This window comes from Mustela putorius, unplaced genomic scaffold (assembly GCF_011764305.1).
Source record: "Mustela putorius furo isolate JIRA1106 unplaced genomic scaffold, ASM1176430v1.1 tig00000596_pilon_pilon_pilon, whole genome shotgun sequence".
NCBI classification, from domain to species: domain Eukaryota; kingdom Metazoa; phylum Chordata; class Mammalia; order Carnivora; family Mustelidae; genus Mustela; species Mustela putorius.
Window position 1 is genome coordinate 5254442 of NW_025421428.1, and position 15019 is coordinate 5269460.

At 38.8% G+C, this 15019-nt stretch overlaps 2 protein-coding genes and 1 pseudogene across 4 annotated transcripts in view; all 3 read left to right on the forward strand.

The window, feature by feature from the left end:
• Positions 1–4500, forward strand: part of LOC123392822 (serine/arginine repetitive matrix protein 2-like) — a 9330-nt gene extending 4830 nt beyond the window's left edge. Inside the window, exon 3 of the mRNA XM_045082914.1 lies at positions 2476–4500. Within this exon, the coding sequence (XP_044938849.1) occupies positions 2476–2540 (65 nt within the window). The 3' untranslated portion in view covers positions 2541–4500. The remainder of the gene's footprint in view (positions 1–2475) is intronic.
• LOC123392778 lies at positions 608–1629 on the forward strand (annotated as a pseudogene).
• Positions 4501–5865: 1365 nt separating the features above from the next.
• Positions 5866–15019, forward strand: part of RABGAP1 (RAB GTPase activating protein 1) — a 154317-nt gene continuing 145163 nt past the window's right edge. For 2 of the 3 annotated variants that reach the window (XR_006607426.1, XM_045082362.1), the window contains exon 1: positions 5872–5934. The gene's annotated coding sequence lies outside the window, so the exon portion shown is untranslated. Of the gene's footprint in view, positions 5935–15019 lie in introns of all 3 variants that reach the window. The other variant, XM_004757356.3, reaches the window with a different exon arrangement.

The window sequence follows — 15019 nt, forward strand, 5'->3', positions numbered from 1 at the left end:
TGTCCTTTTCTGTGTTTGATTTTTTTTAGTGAAAAGTTTTAATTCACCTCTTACTTCCTTTCGTGAATATTCTATAAATATTTTCTTTGTGGTTGTCATGGGAATTGCATTTAACACCAAAGAGTTATAACAGCGTAATTGAATTGATACCAACTTTAATAGCATACAAAACCTCTTGTATAGCTCTGCCCCTTCTTTCTGTTATTGATGTTACAGATTATGTCTTTATATATTCTCTGCCCAATAACATAGATTAATATCCTAATGCACTTGTCTTTTAAATCAAAAAGGAAATAAAAAGGGGAGTTACAAATTGTAATTATAATAATACTTACTTTTATAATTCCCCACACATTTATCTTTACTAGAGATCTTTATTTCTTCATATGGCTTCAAGTTACCGTTGAGCATCCTTTCATTTCAACCTGAAGGATTGCCTATAGCACTTCTGATGGCCAGGTTTATTGGCAAACTCCCTTAGCTTTTTAAAAATCAGATTATTTTAATTTCTCCCTCGTTTTTTTAAAGATTTTTTTAAAAGATTTTTAAAAGAATTTATTTATTTGACAGACAGAGATCACAAGTAGGCAGAGAAGCAAGCAGAGAGGAGGAAGCAGACTTCCTGCTGAGCAGAGAGCCAGATATGGGGCTCAATTCCAGAACCCTGAGATCATGACCTGAGCCGGAGGCAGAGCCTTCACCCAGTGAGCCACCCAGGCGCCCCTCCCTCATTTCTGAAGCACAGTTTTGCCAGATACAGAATTCTTTATCAAGTTTTTTTTTGCTTTTTGTTTTTTGTTTTTTTTTTTTCCTTTCAGCACATTGATTATAATGAACCTACTGCTTTCTGGCCTCCAAGGTTTATGATGAGAATTTGGGTGATAATCTTATTGAGGCTTCTTTGTATGTGAAGAATCACTTCTCTTTTGCTGCTTTCAAGAGTCTCTCTTTTCTTTGGCTTTGTACAGTTTGATTCTTTTTTTTTTTTTTAAGATTTATTCATTTGGGGAAAGGGCGCAGGGTTTGAAACATGGCGGACGACGTGGACCAGCAACAAACCACCAACGCTGTAGAAGAGCCCCTGGATCTCATCAGTCTCAGCCTGGATGAGCGAATTTATGTGAAAATGAGAAATGATAGAGAGCTTTGAGGCAGATTACACGCTTATGATCAGCATTTAAATATGATATTGGGAGATGTGGAAGAAACTGTGACTACTATAGAAATTGATGAGGAAACATATGAAGAGATATGTAAATCAAAAAACTGGAATATTCCGATGCTTTTTGTCTGGGGATGGTGTTTTACTAGTTGCTTCTCCATTAAGAGTTGGCTGAAACAAAGTAGTTTATCGTGTCTGAAATATAGGAGTTTTTGTATGATTGCCTCTTTAAATGTAGAAGACATTCAAAAGAGAAACCTGTGTAAATTTTGATATTAAGAAGTGACCAAGGATTCTTCCACTCCTGAAATGAGTTGATTTACAGATAACTCAAAAATTCTTAAGCTAACGGGGCACCTGGGTGTTTTAAAGCCTTTGCTTTCGGCTCAGATCATGGTCCCAGGGTCCTGGGATCGAGCCCCACATCAGGCTCTCTGCTCGACAGGGAGCCTGCTTTCTCCTCTCTCTCTGCCTATCTCTTCTGCCTACTTGTAATCTCTGTCTATCAAATAAATAAATAAATCTTTAAAAAAAAAATTCCTAAGCTATTGGGGCACCTGGGTGGCTCGGTGGGTTAAGCCTCTGCCTTTGGCTCAGGTCATGATCCCAGCATCCTGGGATCAAGCCCCGCATCGGGCTCTCTGCTCAGCAGGGAGCCTGCTTCCCCCTCTCTCTCTCTGCCTGCCTCTCTGCCTACTTGTGATCTCTCTCTCTGTGTCAAATAAACAAATAAAATCTTTAAAAAAAAATTCTTAAGCTAACGGGCATTTTAATTTTTTTCCCAATGCTTTCAATAAATGTGATTGCCAAGATGCAGAACTCTTTTCAGGAATTAATTTGTTCTGTTGTTTTCTCAGACAATTTCTGGATTTGTTTTTCTTTTAAATTAAACTTGATGTTTCCTTTTTTGATACATTAAAAAAAAGATTTATTCATTTATCTTAGAGAAAGAGAGACACTGTGCACCAAGTGCAGGAAAGGAGGGAAAAGCAGGGGGATAGAGAGAATCTCAAGCAGACTATGTGCTGAGTGTGGAGCCCTATGTAAGGCTCAATCCCAGGATCCTGAGATCGTGACCTGAGCAGAAATGAAGAGTTAGACCCTTAACCAACTGAGCCACCCAGGCGCCTCTGATTTTTTTTTAATTAATTTATTTTTTTCAGCGTAACAGTGGCGCCTCTGATGATTATTCTTTCTCCCCTTTCTCTCTTCTTCTGGGATTCCCACAGTGGTACGTTTCTCTTGATAGTGTCCCACAGATCCCTTAGACTCTATTCACTATTCACATTTCTTCTTTTCTTTCTGTTCCTCAGATGTAGTAGGAAGCACAAGGAATCCGTCTCTCTACCTAGACAACAGTTGTACTGGCAGAAACTGAAGTAACTATTTTGGAACTCTGGAGTCTATTTGAATTCTTGCATCTTCCAGGAGAAAGTTTGGTTGGTAAATTGAGGTTAGTTTCAGTCAATGTCAGCCTCTAGAATGATAACACCCCCCTGTTTCCTACCCTTCAGCCCTGTGGCCAGCAACTATGTTCACATTCTGGTGTGACTTGCTGGAGCTGTGGTGGGAAATAAGAATCTTGTTCACCAAATACCTGGGTTCTGTATTTTGATTGCTTATTGCTCCTTTTGAGTTCTGAGATTCAGGCGCAGAGTGGCTGCCTTTGTTTCAACCTCCATAGGCTGAGCTGGGTTCTATGGGATTTGAAGGAACAGCTTCTGTTTTGTGTGTTTGTTTTCCCTTTTACCCCATTTGGGAGTCAGACATTTAAGGATTAGGATTAGGACATTCAGAAGCAACCACTTACATAGGGAAAATTAGAAAGCCAATGTGTATAACCAGGGAAAGATGAAGGCTCAGAAAAGAACTGAGAAGATATTGACCTTTTACCTTAGGCTGATCCTGATCCCTGGTACAGAGATAACCTTCAACAATAAAAACAAACAACAAAAAAAAACCCCAGAACCAACAATCCCTAGGATGGGGGAGAATCTTATTTCCACATTTATCACATTATAACATTCAAATGTCCATTTTTTGGCAAAAAAAAAAAAATCAAAAGGCATATAAATAGGAAAGTATGGCCTGTTCAGAGGAATGAAATAAATCAACAGAAACCATCCCTGAGGAAGAGGAGACATCTGACTTACTAGACAAAGACTTTAAACCAACTGTCTGGAAGTTGATCACTGAGCTAAAAGGAAACATAGATGAAGTCAGAAAAGCTATGAGAAAAAAATGGAAATAGTATTAAAGATATAGAAATTATGAAAGGAACCAAAATAAAATTCTGAAGTTAAAAAGTACAATAGCAGAAATGACAAATTCACTAGAAGGGCTCAAAATCAGGTTTGAGCAGGCAGAAGATCAGCAAGCTTGAATATATTTCTTTTTCAAATATCTCTTGAACCCTGTTCCCTCCAACCCCATCCCCTTTGTTCTGCCTTAATCCAAATCTTTCTGATCTTAGGTGGCCTCTAAACTGTTCCATTTACCCTGTTTTGCCTTTTCTACTTCTGCCAGAATGGTCTTTTAGAAAATCCAAATCTGAAATTGGCACTGTCCTTAAAAACGTCTGAGGGCATCCATGGATGTATAGATTGAATTTCCTTTTTTTTTTTCCTTTTCATTTTAGCATTCATGGATTTTCCCATTCTGGCTCTAACTCACCACATTAATCTACTGAGCCTTGAAACAGAACTTCTAGTTTCCAGGAAATACCAGGTCTAGAGGAACGAATTCAATAACCTCTTAGGGAAGCAATCATTCAAATCCAGAGAATGGGAAATTTTGCACTCAAGTGGCCTGATTTCTTCAGTAAACCTGTATCTTAGTATTTTTCTTAAGTGCTAGAGTAAAAATATACTTAAGGGATAGAACAACCAGATGTAGTGTGTGGCCCTGGATTGGATACTGATTTAGGAAAACTAGCTTTAAAAAAATATATTTCAGCCAACAAGGTATTTGACTATAGTAGATAATAGATAAGAGGCAAACAATTGAAATATTACATGATTTGGGAAAGCCAACTGTAAAAGTATATTTAGGTTGAAAGAGAATTGGATGTGATCTAGGAATTGGATGTGATCTAGGAATTGGATGTGGGGAAAATATACTGAAATGATAAGGTGGATATTGTTAATTGAATAAAGCAGATTGCTAAACCACGTGATCTCATTCTGAAAAACTATGTTGGCACACAAGGATCTGCATTACGGTATTAACATTGGTGGTGGGAATGTGATGTTTTATTTGTTACTGTAGCTTGTCTCTGTTTTCTATTCTCCAAGGCATACTGTACTGAATCTGTAATAAAATTTTATTTAAAAAGCTTATATTAAGATTTACATATATATTTGGGGTATACATAGTGAATCAAAGAATACACGAATGTATAGTCAACAAAATATTAAAATGCTTCAAGACTTCAGAAGATTTCCTAATATTGCATCTATTATTTGAAATAACTACTTTAAAATGGGTGTGTATTATTATGTAACTGTATAAGGAGAAAAAGAACAAAGCTATTTTCCTGCGGGAGTGCAGCCAAGTCTATTGTAATAGTAGACAAGTCACATAGAGGACTGCAACAGAGCACAACATTTTTGTGTTTTCTCTGGTTGGTCTGGATACATTATCCACAGGAAAACATTACATGACTCATTCACCAGGAAAAGAGCATAGGCTATTTTAATAAAGAAAAAGGAAGAGTAAGGCTGTATGTTTTATAAGTTGTCATAACTTACTAGCACCTTTAGTAGCCATTGTTTCTGTTACCAGCTACATTGTAAAGTTATTCAGGACTTTAAATCTCATCTTATTACTTTTGCTCTATAGATCACTTTTTAATTTTTTTTTTAAAGATTTTTAAATAACCTCTAAACCCAACGTGGGGCTTGAGCTCACAACCCCGAGATCAAGAGTCACATTCTCTAGGAGTGAGCCAGCCAGGTGCCCTACTTTTGAATGATTTTAAGATAAAATTTCAGCCCCTCTTCAGGTGACACTGAAACAAACTTGTTTATTTCTGGTCTGTTCTTTGTGTCTCAAGTACCTCAAGGCAACTGTGTTGCTGCCAGTGGCCCATGGACTTGAGGCAAACATTTTTGGCTTTTGGACTGAATTGTTACTTAGGCTGGACTCCTTTATAAAATGAGAAAAATCGAACATTCTCGATTTTGTGGTAAGGCCAAATGAGATACCTATAAAAGGACCTATCACAATGCACGCCTTCAATAAAGGCCAAGTGAGTCGAGTAACGTTGTTAAGGCTGCTTTTGAAGCAGCACTTGAACGTGAAAGGTGAGCAGGTTTCTTGCTGCAGCACTAGTAGTCTTTGCATGGATACCTCCTTTCAGGCGCTAACAGGTGCTAGCTAGCCTGATTCCCCCGTCCCCTGTCATCCTGCTTCCAGTCCCTGAAGCAGTCACAGCCGCGGCCCGACCGAGTCCAAACACACAGCACAGCGTTAGCCCACCTTCAGGAGTGCAGACTCGGCGCAGGCGCGGACTCCCGTGGCAGGGTAAAAAGCCCAGGTGGAGCTTCGAGGAAAGGAAGTACGCCCTCGCCGCCTGCTGCTGGGCCAATGGGGCTGTTCGGCTTCTCCGCAGGCCTATGAGGCGGGGCGGGAGGCGGGGCGGAGGGCGGAAGAAGCTGTTCTCACGTGAGTAGGGGGCGGGGAGGGCGGGGGCAGGGCGGCTGGGGAGGCCCAGGCGGCGGAGCCTCCGGGACGGCGAACGGCGGGCGGCGGAGGAGGAGACGGCGGGTCGGGTAGGGCCGCGTTTCCCCTCCTCCTCCCATCCTCCTATCCACCAAGCCCGGGGGAACCTGTGACAGTCCCTGCTGGGGGCCCGGCTGTGTTCTCATCCCGCGGGGCTGGGCCGGCCAGACTGCGCTCACCTCCCTCGACGAGCCGGGTTCTGAGGGGAGCCGTGATTGGGGGGAGGGGGAAGCTGTGGCGGAGGGGAGAGGGCGCATGCGCAGGCGGGAGCATTTTCGCAGCCCCTGCCCAAACCGGTTCCCCCTGTCTGGGTGGGTGTCTGTCTACCGAGTCCTGGGCTTGCTGCAGTCCCTCTGACCCACAGGCAAAGCCGGATTGTCTCTCGACTTTCAAATTTGGGGCCAGGTCCTGTTTGGGAATCTGGCTGCTCCCTCCGCCTCAGTTTCTCCCTCTTACCAGTTGATGAGGACTTCAGCTGGCTTGGGCCTCAAGCTAGCTTCGTGGGCTGCGCCAAATTTGAAAGACTTGCTTTCTTTTACTGCTGGCCTGCCAACTTGTACTGATCTTTCTGTCTCATTTTCCCACCTGCGGTTCAAGTGTCTCGCTCTCCCCATGTCCTTTAAGTATCTGCTCCCAATACCTTGTTGCTGCGTCTTGGTTCTCAGCAACCCTTAGGGTTTTTCAGGTGTTGAGCCAGAGGATAACCCCAGACTAGTAAGAGTTCGCTGTCCATTGCCTAGTACTACTTTGGTCCCTGCTCTTCTAACGACTGTTAGCATCTGCACCTGTTTTACAGGCATCTCCGTATTTAAGCTTTCTCGGAGACTCCTTTATCGTGGAAGCAAAAGTGCTAGAAGACCGTGTTAAGTGATCATGCTACTAGTGCTTCGTTAGTTTAAAATCGTGTTCCAACTTGAATTTGAAATCTTTTGGCTTTTGTGGTTTTTATTAGTAGGGGGAAAAAAACTATCGGGCATGGTTTCACCATTCATTTGATTTTTTTTCATCCGTATAAACACCTGTGTTCCCGTACATGTGCCTGGAATAGTGTAATGTTTCTGTTTCTAGCTGCTTTGTTTATTTAAAAAGAAAACAATGGAGGGTGAATTGCACTGTGTTTATCACATTAAACTGATGTTTGAAAAGTTGAAAAAAAGTTAAATGCCAAGGAAGTACACATTAAACTTCTTTTAAATGAAGGACCTGTTGGCCTCAATTCAACGTGTATAAGGTGCTATTTTAATATATATTGAAGGTTTTTAAGTAGAGTTTACTTATAAAAACTAATAATATGGTAAAGCGTTCTTTATGTTCTTCCTTTATCGATCTCAGATCGTATTAGATTTGTATCCATGACTGTTTTGTATTTACTAGTAACATTTAAAATTTACATGTAGCTTGAATACAGGTTAACTCAAATTCCTAATTAAAATTGAACTATTGGTATGTTGTAGTGTACTTCTTTTCTGTTTTATAACCCAGTTTACTGTTGATTAAGTTAGGTCATTGGTGTTAAGGCATATGTTTGTTTGGATAGTTAACCTACAACTTTTGTGCTTTTTGGTCTTACTGGAATAGTGTTTTATTAGCTGTTGACACGTCCTTAATTTGAGTTGAGTAGTAATTTAGTGGGACACTGTGAGAGTGAAGACACCTGTTTCCTACCTTTTACATTACATATTGAAAGAAGTGCATTGTGCACATTATCTACACGAAGAGACATGAGTTCCTCCAAATATATATCAACTTTACAGCCCAGATTCTTTGAAGAAGTCATTTTCTTTTGAGTGTATTTCCAGTTAAACTTTCCAGCCCAAATTCTTTTTAAAAAGTCACTGTTATTGACCGTCTTTCCAGCTAATGTGTAGCCTATTTTGAAGGTCTCATCATTTTGCAGTAATTAAACAAGTGATCTTTGAGTACAGGCTTCAGAAAATAATCAGTTTAAATCAGTGCTGCTGTTGAGTGTCTTTATAGACAGTGGTGTGCTGAAGTTCTGGTGTAGGCTACCCATAATATCTTTGTAGTTTTCAGTGTAATCAGATATGATTAGACTTCTCAAGCATGTGGAGTAAATGAACTCATAAATAATCTTTCATAGAGTTAGAACTTAAATATCGAAGTGCTGATTTAACCAACATACTTAAAGAAGGGTTTGGCATGACATTTGGGTACTTTGTATGCAACTGCCTTGTTTTATTGGTTTTCCATAGTTAGATCCCAGAAAGAAAATCCAAGGCCAAGGACTCAAAGTCGGTGGGCAGCAACCTAACAGCTATTTCCTTTTTGCATAGATTGGTTACCCAGTCCATCCCCCACCCTCTACCTTCTGTGCTGCGTTGTTTCTGAGAGATATTGATTCTTTGGAAAACTTTTAAGTCAAAATAATACTGGATAGACGGTTAAGCTTAAAACCACTCTTATTGACCGTAATAACTTTGTTTCTCTTCCTATACAGAAACTGAACAAATATGACAGTTTGCACGTCATGACGAACACTTTAGTTACAGAATTTAGCCTGGAAGTTTCCCTCTTTTCAAAAGCAACCAGTATTTCTGAGGTAGTCATCAATGAGACTCTCTTGACGATTGCCTTTCCAGCATAGTAGAGTTTTATGAGGCCTAACTTTTCCCCCAAATTCCTTTTTTTGTGGATCACATGTAAAAATAAAGCCCTTATTTCTAAGTTCATACCTGACGTTAAATAGTATATACTACCATGCCCTCTGAAGCAGGAGGTGTATCTTCTTAAATATATGGTTGTGCTGCCAGATTGGGAGGTCCACATCACTCATAAGAGTCCACGCATGGTTGTTTCAGATCTCCAGTTAAGGTTGCATCACCTTTTTATGTTATAAATCACCACTCCTAGGAATCCATTAATCTTTGTAGGAATACGTTTTTCTCCATGCTAAAATCTGTTATTTCTTTAGGTACATTAGCAAACTAGAGCCTGTGGTAACTTTAACAAAATGTTACTAACTCTAAAGCTTTAACAATAATTTGACTATTTAAAAAATTTATTTTATATATAATATGTAAAATTTATTAAATATAACAATTATTTCATATATACTTATAGGTATACAAAATGTATATTATAATTTATATTTAAAATTATAAATATAAAAATTTATATTTTATGTATAAAGTATATAAAGTTATAAATATGTAACATATAATTTTATATATTTATAATTTTATATACAATATATAAAGATTATACATATATTTCCTTATTTATACATTTTGGAAATTACAACCAACAACCTGTGGTTATAATCTCATTTTCCCTTTTTTTTTTGAAGATGGCCCTTGTATCAGAAAAAGGAATTGATATACAGAATCTTTTGGGGGGAGCATATTTTAAATATCATCATGGGTATTAAGAGACAGCATGCAAGGCTAAATTGGATTAAATGTTGGGGATTTGTATAATACTACTGAGAAGAGCTTTGAGTTAATCATTTTCATGTTTTTTATTGTAGAGGTAATAAACTGTTTTATGCCCTCAGAGGATGCTGATGAACGGATTCTGGCAATGTAAGAGTAGGAACGTGTCATGTAAATCTCTTTTGCTGTGACACACCATTTTCTGTGAATAGACATCTGATATATCTATACAAGAGAAATGGTTATATCCTTATTGTAGTTACCTGTTGAATTCTCTATGAATTGAAGAAAAATCTGAAATCTGTCTAACCTCAAAAGCTAATACTTCTTTGCAAAAATTATTCCCTAGCAGAAACAAATCTTTATAAATTTTTTGCTTTTGGTTGTGAGAACCAATCTTTTCAGATAGGTTTAAAAACATCTATGGAACTTAGTATTTGTGAATTTTTTAATATTCTCACACAGTGTCTATTCCAGTACTGTGATGAAAATGTGTAATAAATGTTTGCCCATCCCTTATTCAACACACTTGTCCTATGTTCATCAACCTTGTGTAATTCTGGCCATCTTATATCAGAAGGTGCAGAAAACAAGTGTGGATCCACCAACCATTTGTGGTTTGGATACACACTTTTCCCTAAAAGTAAAAAAGAGGTTATAGTAAAGAGGGTGCCCGGTTGGCTCAGTTGATTGGGCATCTTCCTTCGGCTTAGGTTGTGATCCCGTGGTCCTGGGATCAAGCCCCACTGTGGGCTCCCTGCTCAGCGGGAGCCTGTTTCTCCCTCTCCTCCCTCTCTGTGATCTGTCTCGCTCTCTCTCTCACTTTCTGTCTCTCTCAAATAAATTTTAAAAATTCATACTTCCAGATATATAAAGTACTAATGTAAATCATTATGCCTTAGGAATCTGTTCAGGAAAAAGAGAAAACTTTTTTTTTTTTCCTTCAAATCTATACTAGGGAGGGCAGATATAATCTGACTTTCTGAATGAGCTAACTTTCATTGTTCCCAGAAATAGGTTTCTATTGTGGAAATGGCATCCAAATAATTTAAATCTTTAGTTTTGGAGATACTGTGTTGAGGTGGCATAAAGTCATCACACCGTGAGTTCTGGAAAAAATTAAAGTGGTGTTTCCTGAAATATCCATAGGAACATAGGGAAACCACCTACATTTTCCCCCCTTTTAGCTGTCAGCAGTACTGCATTCAGATAATCAACTCAGAGTTAAATGAATTATTTTATGTCCATTTCTTCCACTCTTAACCTCCTGTACCCTTCATCTTGAGGTGTCAGATATAGGGGGTGAGTGTGAACATTGGAATCAGAAATACACAGATATCCCAAGTCTTGTACTTACTGTGTGACTAAAGGTAAGCTACTTAATACCTCTGAGATGCCGTTTCTTCATTTACAGAAATGGAACTGATTATGCTTACATCATGGGTTAAGATTGGACAGCACCTGGCATCTCCCCACCCTCTTCCTGATTACTCCCAATGAAGAAAGAATAGAAATGTTCATTCCTCTTTTTTCTCATAAGAGAAAACTGAAGCTACAACATTGTTTAAGTCACATCAGGAAGGACCAAGGAGTTAATTTTTTTTAAAATATTGTACCAGACTATTAACTTTACTAAAGCTTTGTTACTCATGACAAAGTGAAAAGTAACTCTGGAAACACTAGTTGTCTTCTTAGGGCCCTTTACTAATTTTGTGAGTTTTACCTTAAAGATCCTAAAATGTTAACAGTTGGGCTTTAAAAACTTGTATAACCAGGACGCCTGGGTGGCTCAGTTAGTTGGGCATCTGACTCTTGATTTCAGCTAAGGTCATGATCTCAGGGTCTTGGGATGGAGCCCTGCATTGGGCCCCCCCTTCCCTGAAATAAATAAATCTTTAAGGAAAAAAAATTGTATCGAACAACAAATGGATAAACAAAATTTAGTATATATACTCCATAGTATATTACTCAGTCTTAAATAGAAAGGAAATTAGGACACATGCTATAACATAGGTGAACTCTGAAGACATTATACCAAATGAAATAAGCCAGCCACAAAAGGACAAATATTATGTGATTCTGCTATTTTTATGAGGTACCTGAAATGGTCAAATTCATAGAGAAAGAATAGTGTGTTTGTTGCCTGGAGGAATGGGAGTTAGTATTTAATGGATATAGACTTTCAGTTGGGGAAGATAAAAGAGTTCTAGAGGTGGATGGTGGTGATAGTTGCACAATAATGTGAATGTACTTAATGCCACAAAATGTACACTTAAAAATGGGTAAAATAGTAATATATATTTAGCCACAATTTAACAAGATTAAAACTTTAAAATCTTTTTTAAAATTAAATGTAAACCCTTCTGTCTTACAAATTTCTATATTCCTATAATTAAATTATCCTTTTAAATTTTTCTGGAATTGAACTAAAACAATCACTTTATAGTTGAAGGAAGTGAATTGCAGGTTAAAATTTGCCTGATGATGACTTTTAGATAACCTGGTTTTTCTTGCTTTTACTTGCTGTAGGCCCAAATGATTGTTTTGTTTTCTTTTGTTTCTGGCTTTCTAAGCTAAGTTGAAATTATTCAGAAGGCTTAAATTAATATGGTTCTCTTAGCTGACTAGAATAATTCAAAGAAACAGCCTCCAAATTCAGAGTTAGACTTCAAGAAAGACACATCTATTGTTTAGCAATTACTAGTGGTGGAAAGGAATTTATTTTTATAAAGAAGGGATGATTTTCCATTGAGTTTTGTTAAATTTGTCCCACCCTTCCCAGGGCTAGGCTGTGAGAAACTCATGTGAAAACTAGTGCAGGAAAACATCTGAGCCAAGGAAAAAAGAAAAAAGCTGAGATTAACATAGTGTGATTAAAAAAATAATAATAACTTCTTAGTATGCTGTTTAATTTTAAAGTGCTACAGACCCAGAGAAATTAGCCTGTTACAGCATCTTTGAGATTTGATTCTCTTCCTTCCTGTTTTGTCTTTTTCTGAACAGAGAGTAACCTTATCCGTGTTTTAGATAGATACAACTGGTACCTAACATAGAGAATGGATTAGAATGGGGAGATAATGGAGATAAGGACACCAAGGAGAAGAGCTGCATTCCAGAAAAGGACAGAGGTGCCTACAGTTTTATGCGTGAACTTAAGCAGGTTATGGAACCTGTCTCAGCTTGAGTCTACTGAGTTCGTTATAAGAAGTCAGTATCTGTTCAAGTTTATGTGAACATTAGAAATAATGCTTATATAGCTTTTTAGTACCGTGTTGGCCATATAATTGGTAGTAGGAACTAATAAGTATTACTGTTTCTTTATATTTAGCAAGATAACTTAAGTATCCCCTTTAAGATTCCCTAAAGCTGTACTCAGTTTGCTCGCTGATTGAGCAACAAAAATGATGGGTATTGTGAAGGAAGTGATGAGTGTTTTGGTCCGAAGGCAATCTAAGATCTATTTTTTGACTCAGTGTTAACTGGTTTTGAGTTTGACAGTTGGGAACTTGATGAAGAGTCAGCGAGGCACACTCAAAGATAGTCTTTTTGAGTCTCTTCATTCTAGTTGCCATCCATATCCATATCCCCAAGTCACATGTATGTAGTGTAGCATATTTGTCATCTGTCCTCCTACCAGTTAAACACTGATTAAAGAGTATTATTCAACCAAATTTATGTAAGGCTGTTAGTAAACAAGGATATAAAGATAATACGAATAAAACCCAAGATCCCAGTCCACAAATAGTTCACAGGGACTGTCTGTGCTCATTGTATTCCCAGTGTTTACTGTAGTGGTTTTTATTTAGTAATTGTTTCTGGAATAAAATGATCAACCAATGTGTTGGAGTAGGGAAGAGGTATAATATTATTCTACTGTGTGATAAATGCTATAATTTTGTGATAGAATTAAAAAGCAAGCAAAAGCCTTAGGGAGCCCTTGAGAGAAATAATGAATATTGCAGAAAGGAAAGGGGGAGTTTGGATATTTGATTGTAACATAAGATTGCTGGTGAGGGAGAAGAACTACCTGGGGAAATGGAGACCTGTTCCTAGATTAGCAAACAACATGGGCAAAGGCTTGAAAGCATAAAAATGTATGACATATTTGGTGCATTTCTGGTTAGATAGAAGGAGATAAGACTAGAATGATAGACTGTTTCCCTGTTTTGAAGACTAATGAGAGTTGGGGTTTTATTCTGTTTTCAGTCAGGGGCAGTCAAAGGTTTTGAGGAAAGGGTGGGATATATGATCAGATCTAAATTTTAGATACTTGATAATCAATGACTAGGAAAAGTGTAGATTATTATTATTATTATTATTTTGACAGAGAGAGAGAAAGAGAGAGCGCACAAGCAGGCGGAGTAGCAGGGAGAGGGAGAAGCAGGTTCCCTGCTGAGTAAGAAGCCTGATGTGTGGCTCGATCCCAGGACCCTGGGATCATGACCTGAGCTGAAGCCAGTTGCTTAGCCAACTGAGCCACCCAGGAGCCCCATAGGGAGAGTCTAGGAAAGGAAATTTATGTTTTAGTTGAAAGAGAATAGGGTACTCATGAGTCAGTGACATGAAGCATGTCGGAGAATAAGATTGGGGTGTTTTAGAACCAAAATCTATTAGTGTTCCAGGGGAGAACATCTCTGTCTTGGATCAGTAGTTGTTAACCAGGATAAGGAACCTATGAGGAAGAAAGAATGTGTTTGTGTGGTTGACAGAGGTTTACATGAAATTGATTTTGAGATGGTCATGAATACATGTAGCAGAACTGTCCTGTGTATTCTCACAACATCCTTTGCATACCTCTATTATACCAAGCACTATATTATAATTTCCTGCTCATCTGTCCATTTTCTGTACCACTGTAAGCCTATCCTAGGTAAAGATTACCTATTATTCCTCACCATAACATTATACATAGTGCCTGGCACATGTCAGACACTTAATACAAAATAGAAAGGAAAACACAGGGGCACCTGGGCGGCTCATTTGGTTGAGTGTCTGGCTCTTGATTTCAGTTTAGGTCGTGATCTCGTCGGGCTCCGTGCTGGGCATGGAGCCTGCTTAAGATTCTCTCTCTCCCTGGGCGGCTCAGTGGGTTAAAGCCTCTGCCTTTGGCTCAGGTCGTGATCCCAGGGTCCTGGGTCCTCAGCAGGGAGCCTGCTTCCCCTCCCCCCCGCCTGCCTCTCTGCCTATTTGTGATCTCTCTGTGTCAGATAAATAAATAAAATCTTTTTTTAAAAAAAGTTTTAAAAAAATGACTCAGAGAGTAAAATACTCAGGGCCACAGATGAGGTGTTTTGTGTGTGTGTGTGTGTGTGTGTGTGTGCGCGCGCGCATGTGTGTGTTTTTAAAGACTTTCTTTATTAGCACATGAGAGAGAAGGAGTAGGTGGAGGGGTAGAGGGATAGAAAGAAGCAGACTCCCTGCTGAGCAGGGAGCCCAACATGGAGTTCAGTCGCAGGACTCCTGAGAGCATGACCTGAACCGAAGGCAGATGCTCAACTGACTTGAGCCACCAGGTGCCCCCACAGATGAGGCTTTAAATTAAGTTTTAAAAAGAGGAGGTTCGATAAGGGTTGGTGAGAGATGGAGGAGCCAGATTTTTGAGAGAGAGACTTCTCTTCGACTGGAGTGTCCTCATGAAAGTGGTGTGGAGGCGGTTAATATTACTTTGGGAGGAAAGAGTTTCAAGGAAATAAAGATGAATTAGAGCCCTGGAATAGTGGCTGGGAACTAGCACATTTTGTCT